The 16958-nt window shown below is 52.7% G+C and overlaps 1 protein-coding gene across 1 annotated transcript; it reads left to right on the plus strand.

Annotated features, from left to right (window-relative positions):
* Positions 1-303: 303 nt before the first annotated feature.
* On the plus strand, positions 304-16958 carry INCENP (inner centromere protein). The gene is made up of 17 exons (XM_051620929.1): positions 304-440; positions 529-642; positions 1674-2449; positions 4061-4112; positions 4279-4312; positions 6678-6756; positions 7287-7335; positions 8099-8216; positions 8304-8438; positions 9417-9526; positions 9898-10018; positions 10726-10848; positions 11336-11526; positions 11798-11894; positions 13278-13385; positions 14512-14671; positions 15332-16958. The coding sequence occupies exons 1-17, from the start codon at positions 304-306 to the stop codon at positions 15544-15546; spliced, it is 2619 nt and encodes an 872-aa protein (XP_051476889.1). The 3' UTR covers positions 15547-16958.

The raw sequence follows: 16958 nt of genomic DNA on the forward strand, positions 1-16958 counted from the left end.
ATAATCTCAGCCTCCACCAATCACAGCGCGCTCCCCCTGAGACGGGGGCTCTTATTGGCTAGTTGCCACGTCCATCACTCCCCCCTCCCGCCTCCCAAGCCGGGTCCTCCAGCGCCATAGAGCGCAGCGAGCAGAGCGGAGCTGAGTTTGAGCTCTCCCTCCTGCCGCCTCGCAGCCAATCGGAAGGCCGGGCGCGGCGCAGCGCGGCGCTGATAGGCTGGCGGGGCGGTGACGTGACGGCGGAAGGCGGGCGCTGGGTTTGAATCCGCGGCGCGCGCGGGCGGTTGGCGGCCTGAGGCGAGGATGGCGGAGGTGGCGGGGCCGGAGCTGGTGCCCGCCGAGTGCAACCGGCGGCTGGCCGAGTACCTGCGGCAGGTGGACGACACGCACCTGGTATGGCTGGCGGAGATCGGCGAGGAGGCGGCCAGGATGTTCAGCAGGTGGGAACACCCCCCTCCCGGCCCCGCCGCCCGCCTTGGGCCGTTACCGGCCGCCCTGACCCCCCTGCCTCTCCCCTTCTTGTCGCAGCGGCTACAGCGACGAGCCGGAGCTGATGCCCAAGACGCCGTCGCAGAAGAACCGGCAGCGGAGGAAGCGCCTGTCCGCCCTGCAGGAGGAGAGCCCGCAGCCGGGCAGGAAGCGGTAGGCCCGCCGGGCTCTGCAGCTGGGAAAGTGCCGCTGGGGAGGGGGTGGGTGGGCTGAGGGTCAAGTGCGGGGGCTTCCCTTAGCTCGTGGGGGGCTGAAAGAACCCGTCGCGACAGGCCCCGGGGATTTAATCGCCTCCCCGCAGCGGGTGTGTGACGTTCCCTCCTCAGGCGTCGCATTCCCAGCCCTCGGCCTGGTGGCCGGAGCACGTCAGGACAGCGCGGGTCTCGCGAGCAGCGTGGCCGTTGTCACCCGTTCAGTCTCTGTGTTCTTTTCCTCCCTCTCTCTGCTCTAAGGTCATCACAGGCATCTGTTACTTTCTGTGTCAGCCACTTTGTGCAGCTCTGTGTGCACTCAGCTCTCCAAGGGCTTGTCCCAGGTGTCTTAGTTTTGTTTCACGGAACCACAGCCTGGTGGGGCTCAGAATGGACCTCTCAGATCATCTAGTCCAACCCCCTACTCTAGAGCAGGTAGCACAGGATCATGTCCAGGCTGGGGCTAGAATATCTCCAGAGAAGGAGACTCCACAACCCTCCTGGGCAGCCTGTTCCAGTGCTCCATCACCCTCCAAGTCCATAAGTTTTTCCTTATGTTCGGATGGAACTTCCCATGTTCCAGTTTGTGCTCATTGCCCCTCACCTGTTGCTGGGCACCACTGGGAAGAGTCTGGTCCCATCCTCCTGACACCTGTAGATATCACAGGCATTGGTCAGGTCCCCTGCCAGTCTTTTGCAGACATACAGGCCCAGGTCTCTCAGCCTTTCCTCACAACAGGTGCTCCAGTACCCTCATCATCTTTGTATTCTTGTGTGTCCCCAGTGCTGCCTGGCAGAGCTGGGAGCTTTGTGCTGTCCCCAGCACAGGGCTGTGGCACAGCAGCAGGCTGTCTCATGGGGCCTGGCACACAGGGGTGCAGGGAGGTGCTGCTCCCTGTGCTGCAGTCAGGGAGCTCCAAGGGCATGGTTTTGGTGGGAGTTCTGGTCTTTCCTGGATCCGGTTCCATCCTGGCATGCTGTCTCTGTTGCCAGGTTATCTAGGAGGAGGAACAGCAGCCTCAGACCAAGACCCTCCACACGAGGATCCTCACGACGTTCTCAGAGAGTCCAGAATAAAGAAAATCTGGAACTCATCATGGCTGAGGTGAAACAGGTCTCTCCTCCTCGACGTGTGACAAGATCCCAGGCTGCAACCTCTGCTAAGAGCTCAGAGCTCCTTCCCAAGACCCTAGCTGCCCAGCAAGGGGAAAGGCAGGTTCCCTCCATAGGCCTCAGTGTTGGTGATCGCATGAGTGCTGAGCTGCACCTCCAGAAGAGCACCTCCAAGCCAGCAGAGCAGCTCTCCACAACCACCCCATCGAGCTCTCCCCAGGAAAGCAGCGTGGCCAGATCTCCCACTGCACCTGCAGCCTCTGGGCTGACGGTCCCTGACACCCCCGGGGCTGAGGATGCGGGAGAAGGCGAGGCTGGGCTGAAGGCAGCCCAGGCAGCAAATGCCACCTTCGTTATAAGTGAAGAGTCTGGGCTGGAGGAAGCAGGTGACCCTGCCCGGGTACCAGAGGGGGCTGGTGAGGAGCCTCCCCAGCACCCAAGGGACACCCCCGGGACTCCGAAGGGCTCCAGGCTGAGCCGCCGCTCCGTGCGCAGGAGCCTGATGGGCAGAACTTCCCTGACTCGCAGAACTTCCCTGCTGGAGAAATACTCCCTTGCCACCAAGAGGGAAAGCATGGTCCGGAGATCTGTGACCAGGACCATGGCCAAGAGTAGGGCAGCTCGGAAGTCATCTGTGTCCTCCAGTTGTGTGGATGGTAAGTGGGAATGTACCAGAGGAGCCTGCTTGGCACCTTTCCTGCTCCTCCTCTTGATTCCTGCTCTTGGCTGCTGAAGGAAAATATTGTGGGGCCAATTGTGTGGGTGCAGCAGCTGATCTCCCTGGGCCAGGCAAGCCCAGATGTTCTACCTGGCTTCCTAGAGACCTGTGTGAACCGAGGAACCCAGGCAGCTCTGCTGCTTCCTGGCCTGTGGAATGTCCTTTAATGTGCCCTGAGCTGCTGTGGTGGCAAAGCCAAGGAGGAAGCTGGTGGGTGGGCTTTGTGGGTGGGCTCAGGAGGGTAAGGTGCTCCTGTGAAAGCCAGTGTGTTTCCCGGGAAGTGATGCAGCTCTCCCAGATTCACCTACCTTTAAACAGGGTCTGGCTGCCAGTTCTAGAGCTTCTCTTTTGAGAAGGGGATTTTGAGGCACAACTTTGTAAATTTATTACAAGTCTTCCAGACTGTTGCAGCTTGCTACAGAGGCAGATCCTGGTGAAGGACAAACATCCAAATGTTCTTCTGTGCTACTGGAATACAAGTGTTGGGTTTAGTGCAGGAGAGCAGAGTAATGGCTCTAACCCCTCTTGCCTCAAGCTGAGGGAAGAAGGAAACCTGGTTTGGTGCTGAGAAGAGCAGGGCTCTTTCACAGTTGTTGCTTGGTTTGAGGGGGGGTAAGAGCTGAAGGAAGGTTGCTGTGGCCTGTTCATCTGCAGCCCCCTGGCTGTGGGGGACTTGTGCTGGATAAATCTGACTTTTCTTGAGGAGTTGTCCTGGTTTTGCTGCACAGGGATATATTTGGAGAAGCACTTTAGTGTTTTTTTGCCAATTTAGCTGTTGTAGTGGGTGTCTTCAGCCCCAGGGCAGTGTGGAGCATGGTGTGGGTTTGTGAATGCAGGGAGGTCTGCTCCTCTGTGGACTGAAGAGGCACTGAGGCAGTTTTACCATCAGTCTTTATTGTCCAGCTCTGCATTGCCTGGGGGATTTAAGGGTTTGATTTCTTCTCTCTGCCCTACCTAACACGATTGTTCTGCTGGGTCAGAATTCCTGATGTAAGCAGAGGAACGGAGATGTTTCAGGCAGCTCCAGCTGAGCTCAGCAGTGCCTGGGAGTCCCAGTACCCCAGTGGGCTGCTGAGCAGCAGGTTGTGCTGGGGGTGTGTGCAGCACTGGTTGTGCTTCCTCCAAGTGCTCCTCATGATTAAGAGCAGCTTCTGTGGCGCTGGTCCCTGGAAGCTGCTGCCACGGAGCCAGCTGGAATGCTGTGCGGGAAGCAGCCCTGCCTGTAAATAATGCTGCCTTTAACTACTGCTAATGTCTGGGCATGGCCCTGAGCCCAGAGCTCTTCACCCTTAATGCGAGCTTGTTGAGTATCACTTTGAACTCATCTATAATTGACAACATCTGTTTTCTGACATTAAAATTGCAGGCAGCATTTCTCTGCTGCTGCTTGGGTTCCCTTGGCTGCTCTGCCTGCAGCAGCGTGGCTGAGTGTGGGCAGCTCTCAGGAGAGCAGCAAGTGCCTCTGGGAGCCAGGAGTACCTTGCTCCTGCAAAAAGAGCCTTGGCCTTCACCTGTACCTTACAGCTTTGTAATTTTTCTTTCCCTGCAGCCTCCAGCTCTGGAGAGGTGCCAGAGGAGGAAGAAACAGTTCTGAAAACTGGGTGAGGCTGCTTTAAAGTATTTCTTTATCCTTAATACCCAGCTCAGAGGAATTTTTTTACCGTGTTGTTATTGGTGTACAATGCACTGCTCACAGATCACTAGTGCCTTCCCAGTTCCCTTGATGTTATTCAACAGCTGCCTTTTTGCTTTTCTTTTTTCCCCCAGGCCTCCTCCTGGACCTTGTACCCCCTCCAAGTTGGTAAGGTTTGAGCAGAGATTCAAAGCATTTCTGTTTGTGTGGACTTGAGAGCAAATGGTGTTGAAAACCCCTCCTGTTGCTTACTGGGAGCTCTGGTCCTGGTCCCTGGGCTTGACCCACAGAGCAGTGCTGCCATAAAGAAGGCACCAGCCTGTCCATCCCCTCCCAGGCTCCAGTACACGGACCAGAGAGAGTGAGGTTGTCAAGTCTGTTTTAATAATAATGTTCCAGAACTGGCAAAACAAAAGCCAGTAAAGTTTTATTTGGAAAAGAAGCACATGGGACCTGAGTCTTGATTTGGATGCAAGGAGGGGTGTTCTGTCAGTACAGTGTTACAACCCCAGAGGCTTTAAAAGCCAAGGCTAGAGAGCAGCATTCCTCTCTCATTTTGCATCACTGAGTGTAACTGGGGCTGCTGCTGCACCCCAGCCTTGCACACCAGCCTGGGTGTTGCTGGCAGTCAGAGTCCACTCCTCTCTGGCTTCTCATCCTCTTGCTAGAGACCAGTTATACAAAAATTCAATCCTGGATCTCTACAGATAAATAACCTTCTTATAATTCAGGGAAGCTTTTTTCCGTTTGTACACTATTACTATTTCTGTTATTTTAAAGCTTTTGACCTTTTCCTTAGTCCTGCAGATTATTCAGAGCTTTTCAGTTTGTCTTAAGACCACCATGAAAATTTGTAAATATCATTCAGGTCAGAACATATCCCTGCACAATTCCCATTGCCCTCCTGAGGAAGAAGTCCCAGGATTATGTCAGTGTTTTGCTCAGAAAAAAATTCAATAAGCAAAGACTGAATTAATGGAATGGAGCTCTGTGGCCTTAAGCACTTCAGTAAGCAAGGACAGGTTTGTGTGTGCCTGTGTGGTGTGCTTGTCAGGGGATCTGCAAAAGCTCAAATAAACCTCATTTTTCTAGTGCCCCTGGAGTTGAGCTTGCCTGAGTTACAGTTGTAGAAAAGCTTGGAGAGAAAATGGGAAGGAGGGGAAAAACAAACAGGCTGCTTTGTAGGTGTGTGAAGGGAGGACTCGTGTGTCCTGTGCCCTGATGAATGTCTAAGTGCAGCGCAGCCCCTGCAGTGCCCAGGACCTGCCCTGGCTCCTCATGCTTTATTTCCGTGCCACCTCTCTTGGCACCTTGTAGCCTGTCCTGTTCTTAGCCTGCGTCACCGGGTCTGTCGGTCCGTCCATCAGCAGCTTCCTCAGCAAGCTGGGGGTGTGTTGGTTTCTGCTGAGGTGTCCCCTGGGAGCTGTGGGTGGTGTCACTGCAACACCCCACGGGAGCTTTGGGAAGTGGGGATGGTTTCCATACTTTCCCCAGCTCCCTTGTGCCTGGAGCCTGCGCGCTGGTCAAGGAGGCTTTGGGGAGCCAATTAATGCCTGCACTGCCTGCTCTGCCAGGCACATAACCCATTAGCACAACAGAAGTAATTCCACAGGGGTGCAAGTGCACAGGCAGAGAGCAGCACATCATAACAAAGGGATAAATCACTGCAATGAGCTGTTTGTCTCCCTGCTTGTCCATTCATTGCTGCGAAGTAAAATGAGCGCGGCCCTGCTCTGCCAGGCCAGCACTGGCAGCTTGGGATGCTTTTGTCTTTAATAGTTTATGAGTGTGTTCAGTTGAGGCAGCACATCCCTTGTGGCAGGTACTTGTGTTCTGTTACTGCCTGAGCTTCTGCTGCCCCCACATCAGGGGATTCACCCAGATGGAGTCATAGAATCATTAAGGCTGGAGGGACCTTAAAGATCATCAGGTTCCAACCTCCCTGCTGCATCCACAACTCCCTCCTGCCACATGTGCCTTGAGGAGAGAATCACCTGCCACTATTGCCTGTTGCCTTTTCTTGGCTGCACTGGTGGTTGTGCTGGGAACAGATCGAGCTGCCTTACTCGGCTTCAACACTGCTGCAGGCTGGTGACTTTCTGTTGCGTGCAGAGCAGTGAACTGGTTCCTCAAGGGCACCTCAGGCTGTCAGGGAGGTCCCTTCCTCTTGCTTGTTCCTTTAGTTCTTCCTCCTCTCTTCCACTCCCCCACTCGTGTGTGCTGGGGGCAGCATTTGGCTGCCTGGACATGCACAGGCTGTGTGTCCTGGGCAGGGATGGCAGGGATCACAGCATCCAGCTTGTTCTCTGCCTCCGTGGTCCTACACAATGAGCCCTGAGGCCTGTGCACCCTGGGAGGGAGGAACTTCACTGAGGTTCTAGCACCAGTGCTTTGTACCATGCATGGGGCTTTGCATTCTCTGGTGGTGCTGCAGACAGAACTACAGCTCTCTTCAGAATGACACCACGACTGGAAGCAGGAATTGTCTGGTTTTGTGTGAAATTCTGCTGAAACCCATTTGCTTTTCCTGCAGAATCCCCAAAGTCCACAAATGTCCCTTCGCTCCCAAACCGCTGGCAGGAACGAGCAGCCGCAGGATCCGGGCAGCAACGGTACCTTCCAGAGGAGTTAGTTCTGTGGCAGGGTCTTAAAAAGTCACCATTTTGCTGGGAGGCTGACTGGGGAGTTTGAAAGACTGGCTGGTTAACAAAAGCCCAGCTTGAAAGGCTTATCTCACCCCTGACAAGCGAGAATTTGTTTCAGGATTTGCAGTTAGGAATTTCTGTGCTGGAGTTATCTTCCACCCTGGGAAGTGTGTGGAAATAGATGTCAGGAGTATGGGAAGCTCACAGGAGGGATGTGTGTTCTGCAGGGTGTGGGAGGTCCAGCTGAACCCCATTTCTGCAGCAAGCAGCTGCTCTGTGCCTGTGCAGAGCACAACAGCAGGATCAGTGCAGGTCACTAGACAGCTTTGCTGTGCTCCCTGTTTCTGGTTTGAAAGGTGCTGGAAAGGTCCTGGGTGTAACTCAGAGTGGGTTTTTTGCTCTTTAGCAAGCTGCTCAATTGGTTGTCTGCTTTCAAAGCTGTGTTGGAAGGGATGTTTTTTTCTGCTAGAATTAACTGTGTAGCTGTTTTCTTTCAGAAACCAACTTACAGAATGGGGAGATGCAGGAACCACCCCAGAGTGCCAGGTATGTTGGTAGAATCATTCCACTTGAAAGGTGCCCCTGGAGATCTGCAGTCTGGTTCAGAGCAGGTTCAATGCTAAAACATTGTTAAATGGCTCCAGCCTCTGTTACTGGGAAACTTGCAGTAGGTTTTTCTCTGCCTGTATGAAGAGAGGAATTTAATTTGTATCTTCTGTCACATTAGGAATGTTATTAGGTAACTATTTGTGCATATTCAATGAAATATCTTTCAAGCTCTGATAGTTTTATATCCTCTTTAAACCTGACTGCTGGAGAGGGTGCAGAGAAGGGCATCTAGGGCTTTGGAGAACAGGTCTGATGAGGAGAAGCTGAGGGAGCTGGGGCTGTTCAGCCTGGAGGAGAGGAGGCTGAGGGGAAACCTCAGTGCTCCCTGAGAGGAGGTTGTAGGGAGGTGGGTGTTGGGCTCTTCTCCATGGTGACCAGTGATAGGGCAAGAGGAAATGGGGTCAAGTTTCTCCAGGGGAGGTTCAGGTTGGATATTAGGAAAGATGTCTTTAAGATTAAAGAGTGATGAGTTCTTGGAACAGGCTGCCCAGGGAGGTGGTGGAGGCACCTGCACTGGAGGTGCTAAAAAAACAGGTAGACGTGGTGTTTCAGGGGATGGCTTATTGGTTAGATGTTGTAGGGCTGATGGTTGGACTTGATGATCAAAGACTTGATCAAGGTCTTTACCAACCTTGCTGATTCTATGATCCTGAGACAATTAGGAGGATTTGTCATGTATCATGGACTGTTTTTGTCCCAGGAGAAAGCCAAGTTACAAGAGAGCTGTGGATGACCGCTATGACAGCCAGCAGGCAGAAGAGGGGGGCCTGTCTCCTCTGAGAAGAAAGACCCCGTCCCCTACCTTCCCAGCCAGCAAAGTAAGATCCTTGCAACCCCCATGTCCTTCACCAAGACCTGCTTCTCACTCAGGCTCCTGAGGTTCACTCTTGGCATCCCTCTGGTAGGTTGTGCGTCCCTTCAAGACGTTCCTGCACACGGTGCAGAAGAACCAGCTCCTCATGACACCAAGCTCTGTGGGGAGAACTGGAGTCATAAAATCCTTCATCAGGTACAACACTCCTGTCCAGTCCAATCCCAAGGTAAGATCAGACTCTGGTAAGCTAGTATGTGTCTGATGAGTGTCTAAGTTGGAGTGCAGATATGAAAGAAACTTTTCAAGCCATATTAAACTAACAGTAACTTTAAGCTGTTTATACTTAGATAAATACATAAAACTGTGATTAGGCAGCTTCCTGAAGAGTTCTGATTTGGACTCTAGGCTTTTACTGTAGCATTCCCTCATGGTTTTAGCAAGTAACAGTGAGGAATGAAAGCTGGGAAATTAAAATCAGGGGGATTGTGAATGCTGCAGCTGAGGTTTCTATATAACTGACAACATGGAGCCCAGGGTAAGCTGATCTGTTTAACATCTCATGGGTTTGTACTGAGACAGGCTTGTCATGATGAGGCATCTGCAGGATCAGATCTGGCACTGAATTGTTTATTTCAATCTGCTGCTGTGGCTGCAGACAAGCTGAGTCAGGCTGCTCTGACAGACACAGGCTGAGTGAGGGGCTGAGGAGGGGGAGCAGTGCCCTGTGGGGTGGCTGAAGGGGGGTGTTTGCCATGAGACCACCGTGTGGGGAGCAAAGCTGCCAGCAGGAGCTCGGGGCTGCAGCAAGGAAGGTGCTTCCCAGAGCTCCATCTGCCCCTGCACCGCCTGCAGGGAGTGGGGAGCAGTGCCAAGCACTTGCTCTGCTTTTTTAGGTCCTTTCACCAACAGACCCATGCTGTGTGCCTGCCAGCACTGCAGAAGCTGCCTGGGCCACAGGGGCTGGTGCTTCTGTTTGAACTTCCCAGCTTCTCTTGCTCTCTGGGCTTAACATCACTGCCTTGTTTTCCATGGCAGCTGTTCCCAAGCATCCCTGAGCGCACCACAGCCCACCTGAGCTCTGCTGGCTACTGTCCTGGGGTCCAGCTGCTGTGCCCTGGTGTCACCTCAGGGCCCTTAACCTGCACATGCTGAGGTGGGAAGCAGCCCTGGCAGGTGGGTATAATCACATTTCAATCCACCTCAGGAAAAGGAGAGACAGAAACTGGAGACTCTAAGGAAAAAGCACGAAGCTGAGCAGCTGAGAAAGCAGAAACTGGAGGAAGAGAAGAAGCGGCGGCTGGAGGAGGCCAAGCTGTGAGTCTCTGCCTTCTGCCTCCCCTGGGCTATGCTCCCCATGCCTGCAGGGCCCTCTCCAGGTCTCTCACCTTGCAGAGTCCAAACGTGCAGCAAAACCTCCCCTGGCTTTGTCACACTGCGAAGACAGGGTTTCCTCTCACAGTATCCACCTCAAATGCCAAGGAGTTAGCTGTCCTGGCTGCTGCTCCAGTGGGTCTGGAGGCCCCTGTCTCAGGTGGAGCTTAAAAATACTGCTGATGGTTAAATGGATGGTGTGTGTGGGTCAGTGAGGTTCCTGCTGCCCAAGGGCTGTGTCTGTTGGCCTGGGCTGTGTGCTGTGAGCAGCTGCTGTGGCTGGAGCCCGTGGTGAGGCCGCGCTGTGCCCGCAGGAAGCGCGAGGAGCGGCTGCGCAAGGTGCTGCAGGCGCGGGAGCGGGCGGAGCAGATGGAGGAGGAGAGGAAGAGGCGCATCGAGCAGAAGATAGCTCTGTTTGATGAGAAGACTGAGAAGGTGAGGCCCAGGACACCTGCAGAGTTGGTCTGAGAGTAAATCAGCTGTTGGGGTAGGTGATGCCATGTGAGTGTGCCTTCCAGAGGGGAACTGGGGAACGACTGAACAAAGATCTTTCCAGAAACTTGGTGACTCTGAGTGCTGCCTTGCTCCTGCTTACAGCAACTGGCAGATGAAAGCCCTTATTTTCCAGAGTTATTAATCTAAATGGGCTTTATTAAGGCCCTGTTAGTCAGATGGGAGAAAAGCTTTATGTATATAAAGCCAGCCTAGTGGCTCTGAGGCTTTATCTGCTTGTTCTCCCATCTGACTAATAGATGAAGAGGTGAAAATAAACATAATTCCTCCAGCCCCTTTCTTGTATCTGAGACTTTCAGTTTGCACACGTGGCCAAAGCAATCATTTGTCTGCTTTAATTATCTCCATCTGCTTTTCTTATGTCATGGTTCTGAGAACATATTCTGATGGCTTTTGGATTAGATGTACAAATAGTGAAATAGGATCAGCTCTTTCTGTGGGGATGTCAGAGGGTCATTTCCCTAAATATCTTTCTAAAAGAAGGCATGGGTCCCCTTGGCTCCTGGTGGCCAAAAAGGAAGATGCAGAGGGAGCTCTGCATCTCTGAGGCTTGCTGCTTTGATGCTCCACGTGCACAGAGAGTTGTCCTGCCTGAGACCTGGGTGTTCAGCTGGCTCTGTGTGCCCTAGGTGCGGGAAGAACGGCTGGCAGAAGAGAAGATCAAGAAGAAAGCAGCTGCCAGGAAGATGGAAGAAGCAGAGGCCCGGCGCAGGCACGACGAAGAGGCCAGGAGGCAAAAAGCTCTGCAGCAGGTCCGGGCTGGAGCCCATCCTCTCCTCCTGCCTGCAGCCAGGCTGGCCACTCCCTGCCACAGGCTTTACAGGAGCCACCTGAGGGGCAGTTGGTGCAGCAGAGGCTTTGTGCTCAGAGCTCCCTGCAGGGTTGTGCTCCCCCGTGCAGCTGGCAGTGGTGGCTGAGACCCACACTGCTGCAGTTCTGGGCAGATTCTTACTAAAGACCTTAATTTGTGGATCAGCAAATATTTAACTTTCAGAGATCCAGGGCATGGTGGCCACCGGGCCATTTGGGGTATGTGGTGGGCAGGGAAAGGCCAGCTCTGAAACAGCTGGAGGGATGTTTCCTCTCCCTTGGGAGCACTGAGACTGTCGCCCTGAGTTGTTTCCCTGCTGTGGGAATAGGTGCTAGAAACTTGGGTCAAATGAGGTGTTCCTGCTCCTTTCATCTGGAGCCTGCTCCTGTACAATGGAAGGTGAAGAATTGTCTTGTTTGACTTTCCAGGAGGAGGAGGAACGTCGGCACAAGGAACTAATGCAGAAGAGGAAGGAAGAGGAGCAGGAACGTGCCAGGAAGATTGCTGAGCAGAGACAGGCAGAACAGGAGAGAGAGAGACAGCTGGCTGCAGAGAGGGAACAGGAGAGGAAGAGGGAACAGGAGAGGAAGAGGGAACAGGAGAGGATCCAGGCAGAAAGGTAGGACAGTATCCATTTCTGTGCTGAATTCTGTGCTGAGACTTTGAAAAGAAGCAGGAACTGAGGGCAGCAGTGAAAAGCCCAAGCAGTGAAGAGCTACTTTGTGCTGTCAGCACAGCTCTGGACCATCATGGCTACTGAGCTGCCAAGAGGAAATTCTGGGCTTGATAATGTGGGAAGGGTGGTGGAAACACTCTGGAAAGCTGTGAGATGGCTGGGAAGGTTCCCCTGCCTGGTGTGGAGGGTGATGGTCTGTTACTCTGGTTCTCAGGCTGCGTGACCAGCAGGAGAAGGCTGCTTGTCAGCAGAAGGAAGCACTGGCTGCTAAGGAGCAGCTCCACAAGGAGGTGAATAAAGAGGTAAGCATTGTTGTCTGGTAGGTGGGTGCAGCCTCAGGGACCTGGCCTCAGTAGCCATCTGTGTTGGGAGCAGCTGAACTGTGGGGCCATCAAGAACCTGAGGAGCCAGTTGTGGAGGCAGCGAAGGGGCTCTGCCCAGGGGGGAGGCAGGCCTGCTTGCTCCTGGGGGAGCAGCATGGGGAGAAGGGACAGAACACGCACAACTGAAGGGAATTTTGGCTTTTCCCCCTTTCTGTGCCCAGATGTATCTGTACCTCTTGATATCCAACAGCAATCCCAGACCCTTCAGAAGCAACACCTCAGTGTTACATTCGTGCCACCTTCAGCAGGATCCCACGTGCAGGGTCCTGCCAGCAGGGATAACTAAGCAGGTGGTTTTGCTTGTGGTGTTGAAGAGGGAACTGTTACTGCCCTGGCAGTCCAAGCTGTGGGACTAAAGCAGCTGCAGCAGGGAGGCTCAGGCTTTTGCTTAACTCACAGCATATGTTTTCCACAGAGACAAAGCCCAGGGGGGTTCAGGTAGCTTTTGGAATGTGCCTCCTGAAGGATTTGCACACAGTAATTGCTGGAGACTGGTAGCAAACCTTTTGCTACTTGGACTGCTGCTTTTTTGGTTTATATGAGATCTGGGACAGCTGGCATATCCAAGACAATTTGTGAGGAAGACCAGAAAGTTGGAAGAGTTGGGTGGGAATTGTCTGGGCTTGGCCTGGACTGGCTGTGGCTGTGGTGTCAGTGCAGTGGCAGCAGCTGCCCAGCTGCCTCCAGGGAGCTGAATTCCAGGGGGGATCCCTGTGTCCCTGCACACCCCTTGCTCTCTGCTGGCTTCATGGAATGACCCCTCAGCTGCTGGTGGAGCTCTGTGCAACCTTCCTGCTGCTGGAACTGGGTGGGGTTTATTTAATTGGATTCTGGATGTCTGCTGTTGGAGTTAGCAGCCTTCTGGCTTCCTTTGGCTTCAGCAGGAAAAAGCAGGGCGAGATTCCAGTGACCTGTTGGGGATGGTTACTGTACAAGGGGGTGATCTGGCCTCTAAAAATACTGATTATGAGTCTAAAAAGAGGCAAAGATCAGCAGTGTAGACTTTTCCATCTGCGGATGGTCATCTGGTTTCTCATGCTTGTATCCTGAAGATAAAATCAGTGGCAGGTTTTCCAAAGCATTACCAGAGGAGGCAACTATTACTCTTAATTGGGGAGGTCAATTTGTGCCACTCTGAGGGAAGCTCAAGCTGTTGCCTTGCTGAGTGCTCCTCAGCATCACAAGCAACCAAGACTTGCAATTAGATGCTTAGATGTGGGGTTTTTTTGCACAAAAAAAACCCCTGGATCCCTGGGTTAACAGCAGAGCTTAGTTCATTAGATTAATTGGCTTGTGATGGCTTGCCAGCAGGAGCAGAAGCTAGCAGAGGTGGAGAGGCAGGAGCAAGAACAGAAGAAACTGCTAGAGGAGCAAAAGGCTAAAGACCTAGCTCAGGCACAGCACCTGGCAAACACAGAGGTAATTCTGCTCTCTGAAGTGTCTCTAAGGGATGGTGGCACCAGAGAACTTTGGTTCCAGCACTGACCTGCTGTTACAAAGGACAGTTTTATCCTCTGCTTTGAATGTTCCCTTTCAATGACAAAGGGATTCTCCGAACTCTTTTCTGGTTATCTGAGGTTGACTCCCGGTGGCCTTGAGTATTGAAATGACTTCTGGGGCGGGAAGCAGCTTTTGTGTCAGGGTAAGGCAGTGGCTGCTGAAGTGGCCTTGCCTTTCCAAGCTCCTCCTTAAATGCTGGAGGAACCTCCCAGGCAAGGAGAGATGCTGAGATGGTGAGACTGGAGTTCAGGGGTGGGAACAGCCACAGGATGGCAGCAGAGTCTGTAGGACAGGATGGCATCTGGGCCTGGATGCAGATGGGAACCTGCGGCTGAATGTAAATGTCTTGGGCATTGGAAACCAATATATGGATCTTCATCTCCTTGCAAAGCTAAGTATTTTAATCTTTAAATGCAAAACCAAATAAAGTACAAGTTAATATGAATGGACACGAAGCTGTGAAGGCAGCTTCTTTTGGGGAAGAAAAGCTGTTCCCAGCTCTCTGGAGATGTGTTTCGTGGTTGGTGAAATCTGCAGTTTTAAGTTTTGCCTCGTCACTTGGATTTCTCAGTCCTGCTGTTCCCACAAAAACTGCACTGCAGCCTGTCCTGAGCTGTGTGTTTTCTCTGCGTGGTGCCCATCAGGTTAATACTCTCCAACAAGCCCAGCAGTTGGTTGCAGGGTGTTCAAAGCACAGTGCTCAGCTCCAGCGCTGAGGGAGTGACTGCTCCACTTCAGCCTTGTTGGGCACAGGGGAACTGTGTTGGGCACAGCAGGTGTATCTGCTGCCTTGTTCCTGTCCTACACAGCCAATTAAGCAGCCTAATTAAACAGGAGAAGGCAATCAGAAGTCATACTTGGGTCAAAAGTTTAGAGATTGGGTCAAGTTCTTGGGTCAGTTCTTTGGAGCTGGCATCCTTGAGGTTTCCAGGGATGTGATGAGGAAGGAGGGAAGTTTGAGGTGCTCCAGCTGACAAGTGTCATGGCAGCTCGGAGCGTGGCTGGGTGTTGTGTCCAAGGCCTGTGGAATGTATTTGTCTTGTAGAACCCTCCAGCCTGCACCTCCTACCAGCTGACTCCCCAGGCTCAGAAGGCTCCCAAGCCCCCCATCATAAATGCAAACAACTATGGGATGGATCTGAACAGCGACGACTCCACCGATGACGAGAGCCAGCCCCGCAAGCCCATCCCTGCCTGGGCCACTGGTACGTCTTGGCAGGCTGAGACCCCCAGGAACCCTCTGCAGCTTTGCTTCAAAGGGTGGTGAGACCTGGTGTGAGGCTTTGCCCAGTTCCTTTTCCTTTGAACGCTGTAGTTAAGCGCTCATCTCCAGCAGGGGGCTGGGGAGCTGAGCCCTTAGGATAGCGCAGGGAAAACCAGCCCTTCAGATGCCCCACCAGAGCTGCTGCTGTCCCTTTGCCAACGTGGAGGAAATAATTATGAATGAGTGCTCTGGCCTTGAGCCTGCTCAGCGTTGATTTGGCTTTAAAAACCAAAATCCTGCCAGATGTCCTGGCCCAGATTTCAGATTGGCTGTTGTTCTGGTTCTGAAATACCCAGTTCTATAATCTCATGTTCCACCTACCCCAGGGGAACTGATGGTATCCACAGGGAGAAACACTGGGAAACCTTGCCTCTTAGTGTAGTTCCTGGACAGAATTCAGTACACCAGTATTCACCCTCCAAGTGATCCATGGGGAATCTTTAGGCTTAAGAAGGTGCTTGAAAGCATCCACTTCTGCAGGATTTCTCCTATTTGTGCAGGACCAGCAGTGAGGAGAGCTGGGACACGATGTGTGGCAACAGCCTGCACAGCAATTCCCATTAAAAAGCATGAATGAACATTCCATCTTTTGTTTCCCCAGGGAGCCAGCTCAGCCAGGCTGTGGTCAGGCAGTACTGCAACCCTCCCAACGTGGACGCTGTCTTCGGGGTGATCCCCAGCCCCAGGCTGGAGGACATCTTCTACAAGAGCAAACCGCGCTACTTCAAGCGCACCAGCTCGGCCGTCTGGAGCTCCCCGCCCATCCCCGCTGCCAAGGCCATGCTGGGGCTGCCCTACAGCCTCAAGAAGTACTGAGGTGGGCAGGGGGAGTGTCTGCCTCTAGGTGAGAAAAGAATTCCTGCTCAGTGTCTGTAGCTTTAGGTATTAGGATGGAATAAATATCAGCTCTTATGGGGCCTCTTGCATTTTCTGGTTTAAGGGGTTGTTTTCTCACTGTTAGGCAAAGCAGCTGCTGGAGGGCACTGCCTGAGGAGGTGCAGCTTCTGGGGCCCTTTAAGGTGGCAGAGATTTAGACCTCTAGGTCTTGAGAGTGCATCCCCTAAAGTTCTGTGATCCTCCCCCCTCCAGCCAAGCAGGCCTGGCAGTCGCTGCCAGCAGGAGATGAAAGCTGTCCATCTGTCTGTCTGTCCTGCCCCTGCCCACCTATGGCTGGAGCCACAGTCCTGGCACGGCTCAGGACCACTGCATATATCCCAGGTAAAGTCCAGATCTGCAGCACTGAGGTTCTTCAGAAGCAAGACACCAGAAGGTGTGGTCTTCATCCTCCTGCAAATGGCAGAATGGGACCATTATTCTGTTCCTCTGCAACTGCTCTTCTGCCAACACCAAGTGCAGCTACCAGCACAAGCTGGATTGTCGCTCAGCTCAGGCTGAAATACCCTGAGGACTTTGGCCTTTCTTCTGCCAGAGGAAGATGTGACCCTCCATGTGACCGTGTCTCCAGGACACCCAGAGTAAGCAGCCATTGTTCATGGCTTCCTCAAGAGAAACTACAAAGTTTCTGACAGAATCTTGTTTCTCTAATTCCAATTCTGTGTCTGTGGCTCAGGCTGGATCAAAACATTCAGTCTGGCTTGAATCCCTGTTTTTCCTCCTATTGGTTGTTTCATTTGTTCAACATCAAAACTGGTTTCATGTCCAGGCCTGTCTTGCACTTGGTGTTCCACAGGAACTGTTCCCAGAACAATTTCAAAAACCAGCAAAGTGTCAGCTCAGAGTTTCAGTTCCAAGAGCATCTGGTGTTTGAGTTGTTCTTTCTACACCTGGCACAGACAGTTGCCTGTTCTAACAAGCTCCTCTAGGGAGGGAGCAGAGTTGTTGGTGCTGGATGGGAGATTTTCAGGGCACTGCCTGTTTCTGCAGGCTGCTGTGCAGGTCTGTCTCCTGCAGGTCAGGCAGCATACGTAGCTCCTACCTCAGGATGAACAGTGTTTCTGTGTATGTACAACTGGTCCTTAAACCCCAACCTGTGTGGAGATGATACCATGTGGGAGCAGCCTCCTGCCTTTCCTGTGCCTGTAGTTATGTCTTTTAAAGGATGTGGGACTTTGTATTTAAATACATCAACTGCCAGGTGGGATGGGTGTGTGTGCCTGTCTGTGGTGGCTGTGCTGAGAGATGTAGATTGACTTTTGTATCTTAGGGTGAACAGAAACTTTTTGTAAGAAAACTTGCTGAAATGGCCAAAGTGTTAAAGATGAAAAGTA

This window comes from Apus apus, chromosome 5 (assembly GCF_020740795.1).
Source record: "Apus apus isolate bApuApu2 chromosome 5, bApuApu2.pri.cur, whole genome shotgun sequence".
In the NCBI taxonomy this organism is placed as follows: Eukaryota; Metazoa; Chordata; class Aves; order Apodiformes; family Apodidae; genus Apus; species Apus apus.

Coding starts and splice junctions, on each gene's coding strand:
- INCENP (XM_051620929.1), top strand. CDS start 304: ATGGCGGAGGTGGCGGGGCCGGAGCTGGTGCCCGCCGAGTGCAACCGG. Junction 4,313..6,677: donor CTTGTACCCCCTCCAAGTTG/GTAAGGTTTGAG, acceptor CTTTTCCTGCAG/AATCCCCAAAGTCCACAAAT. Junction 11,895..13,277: donor TGAATAAAGAGGTAAGCATT/GTTGTCTGGTAG, acceptor GCTTGCCAGCAG/GAGCAGAAGCTAGCAGAGGT.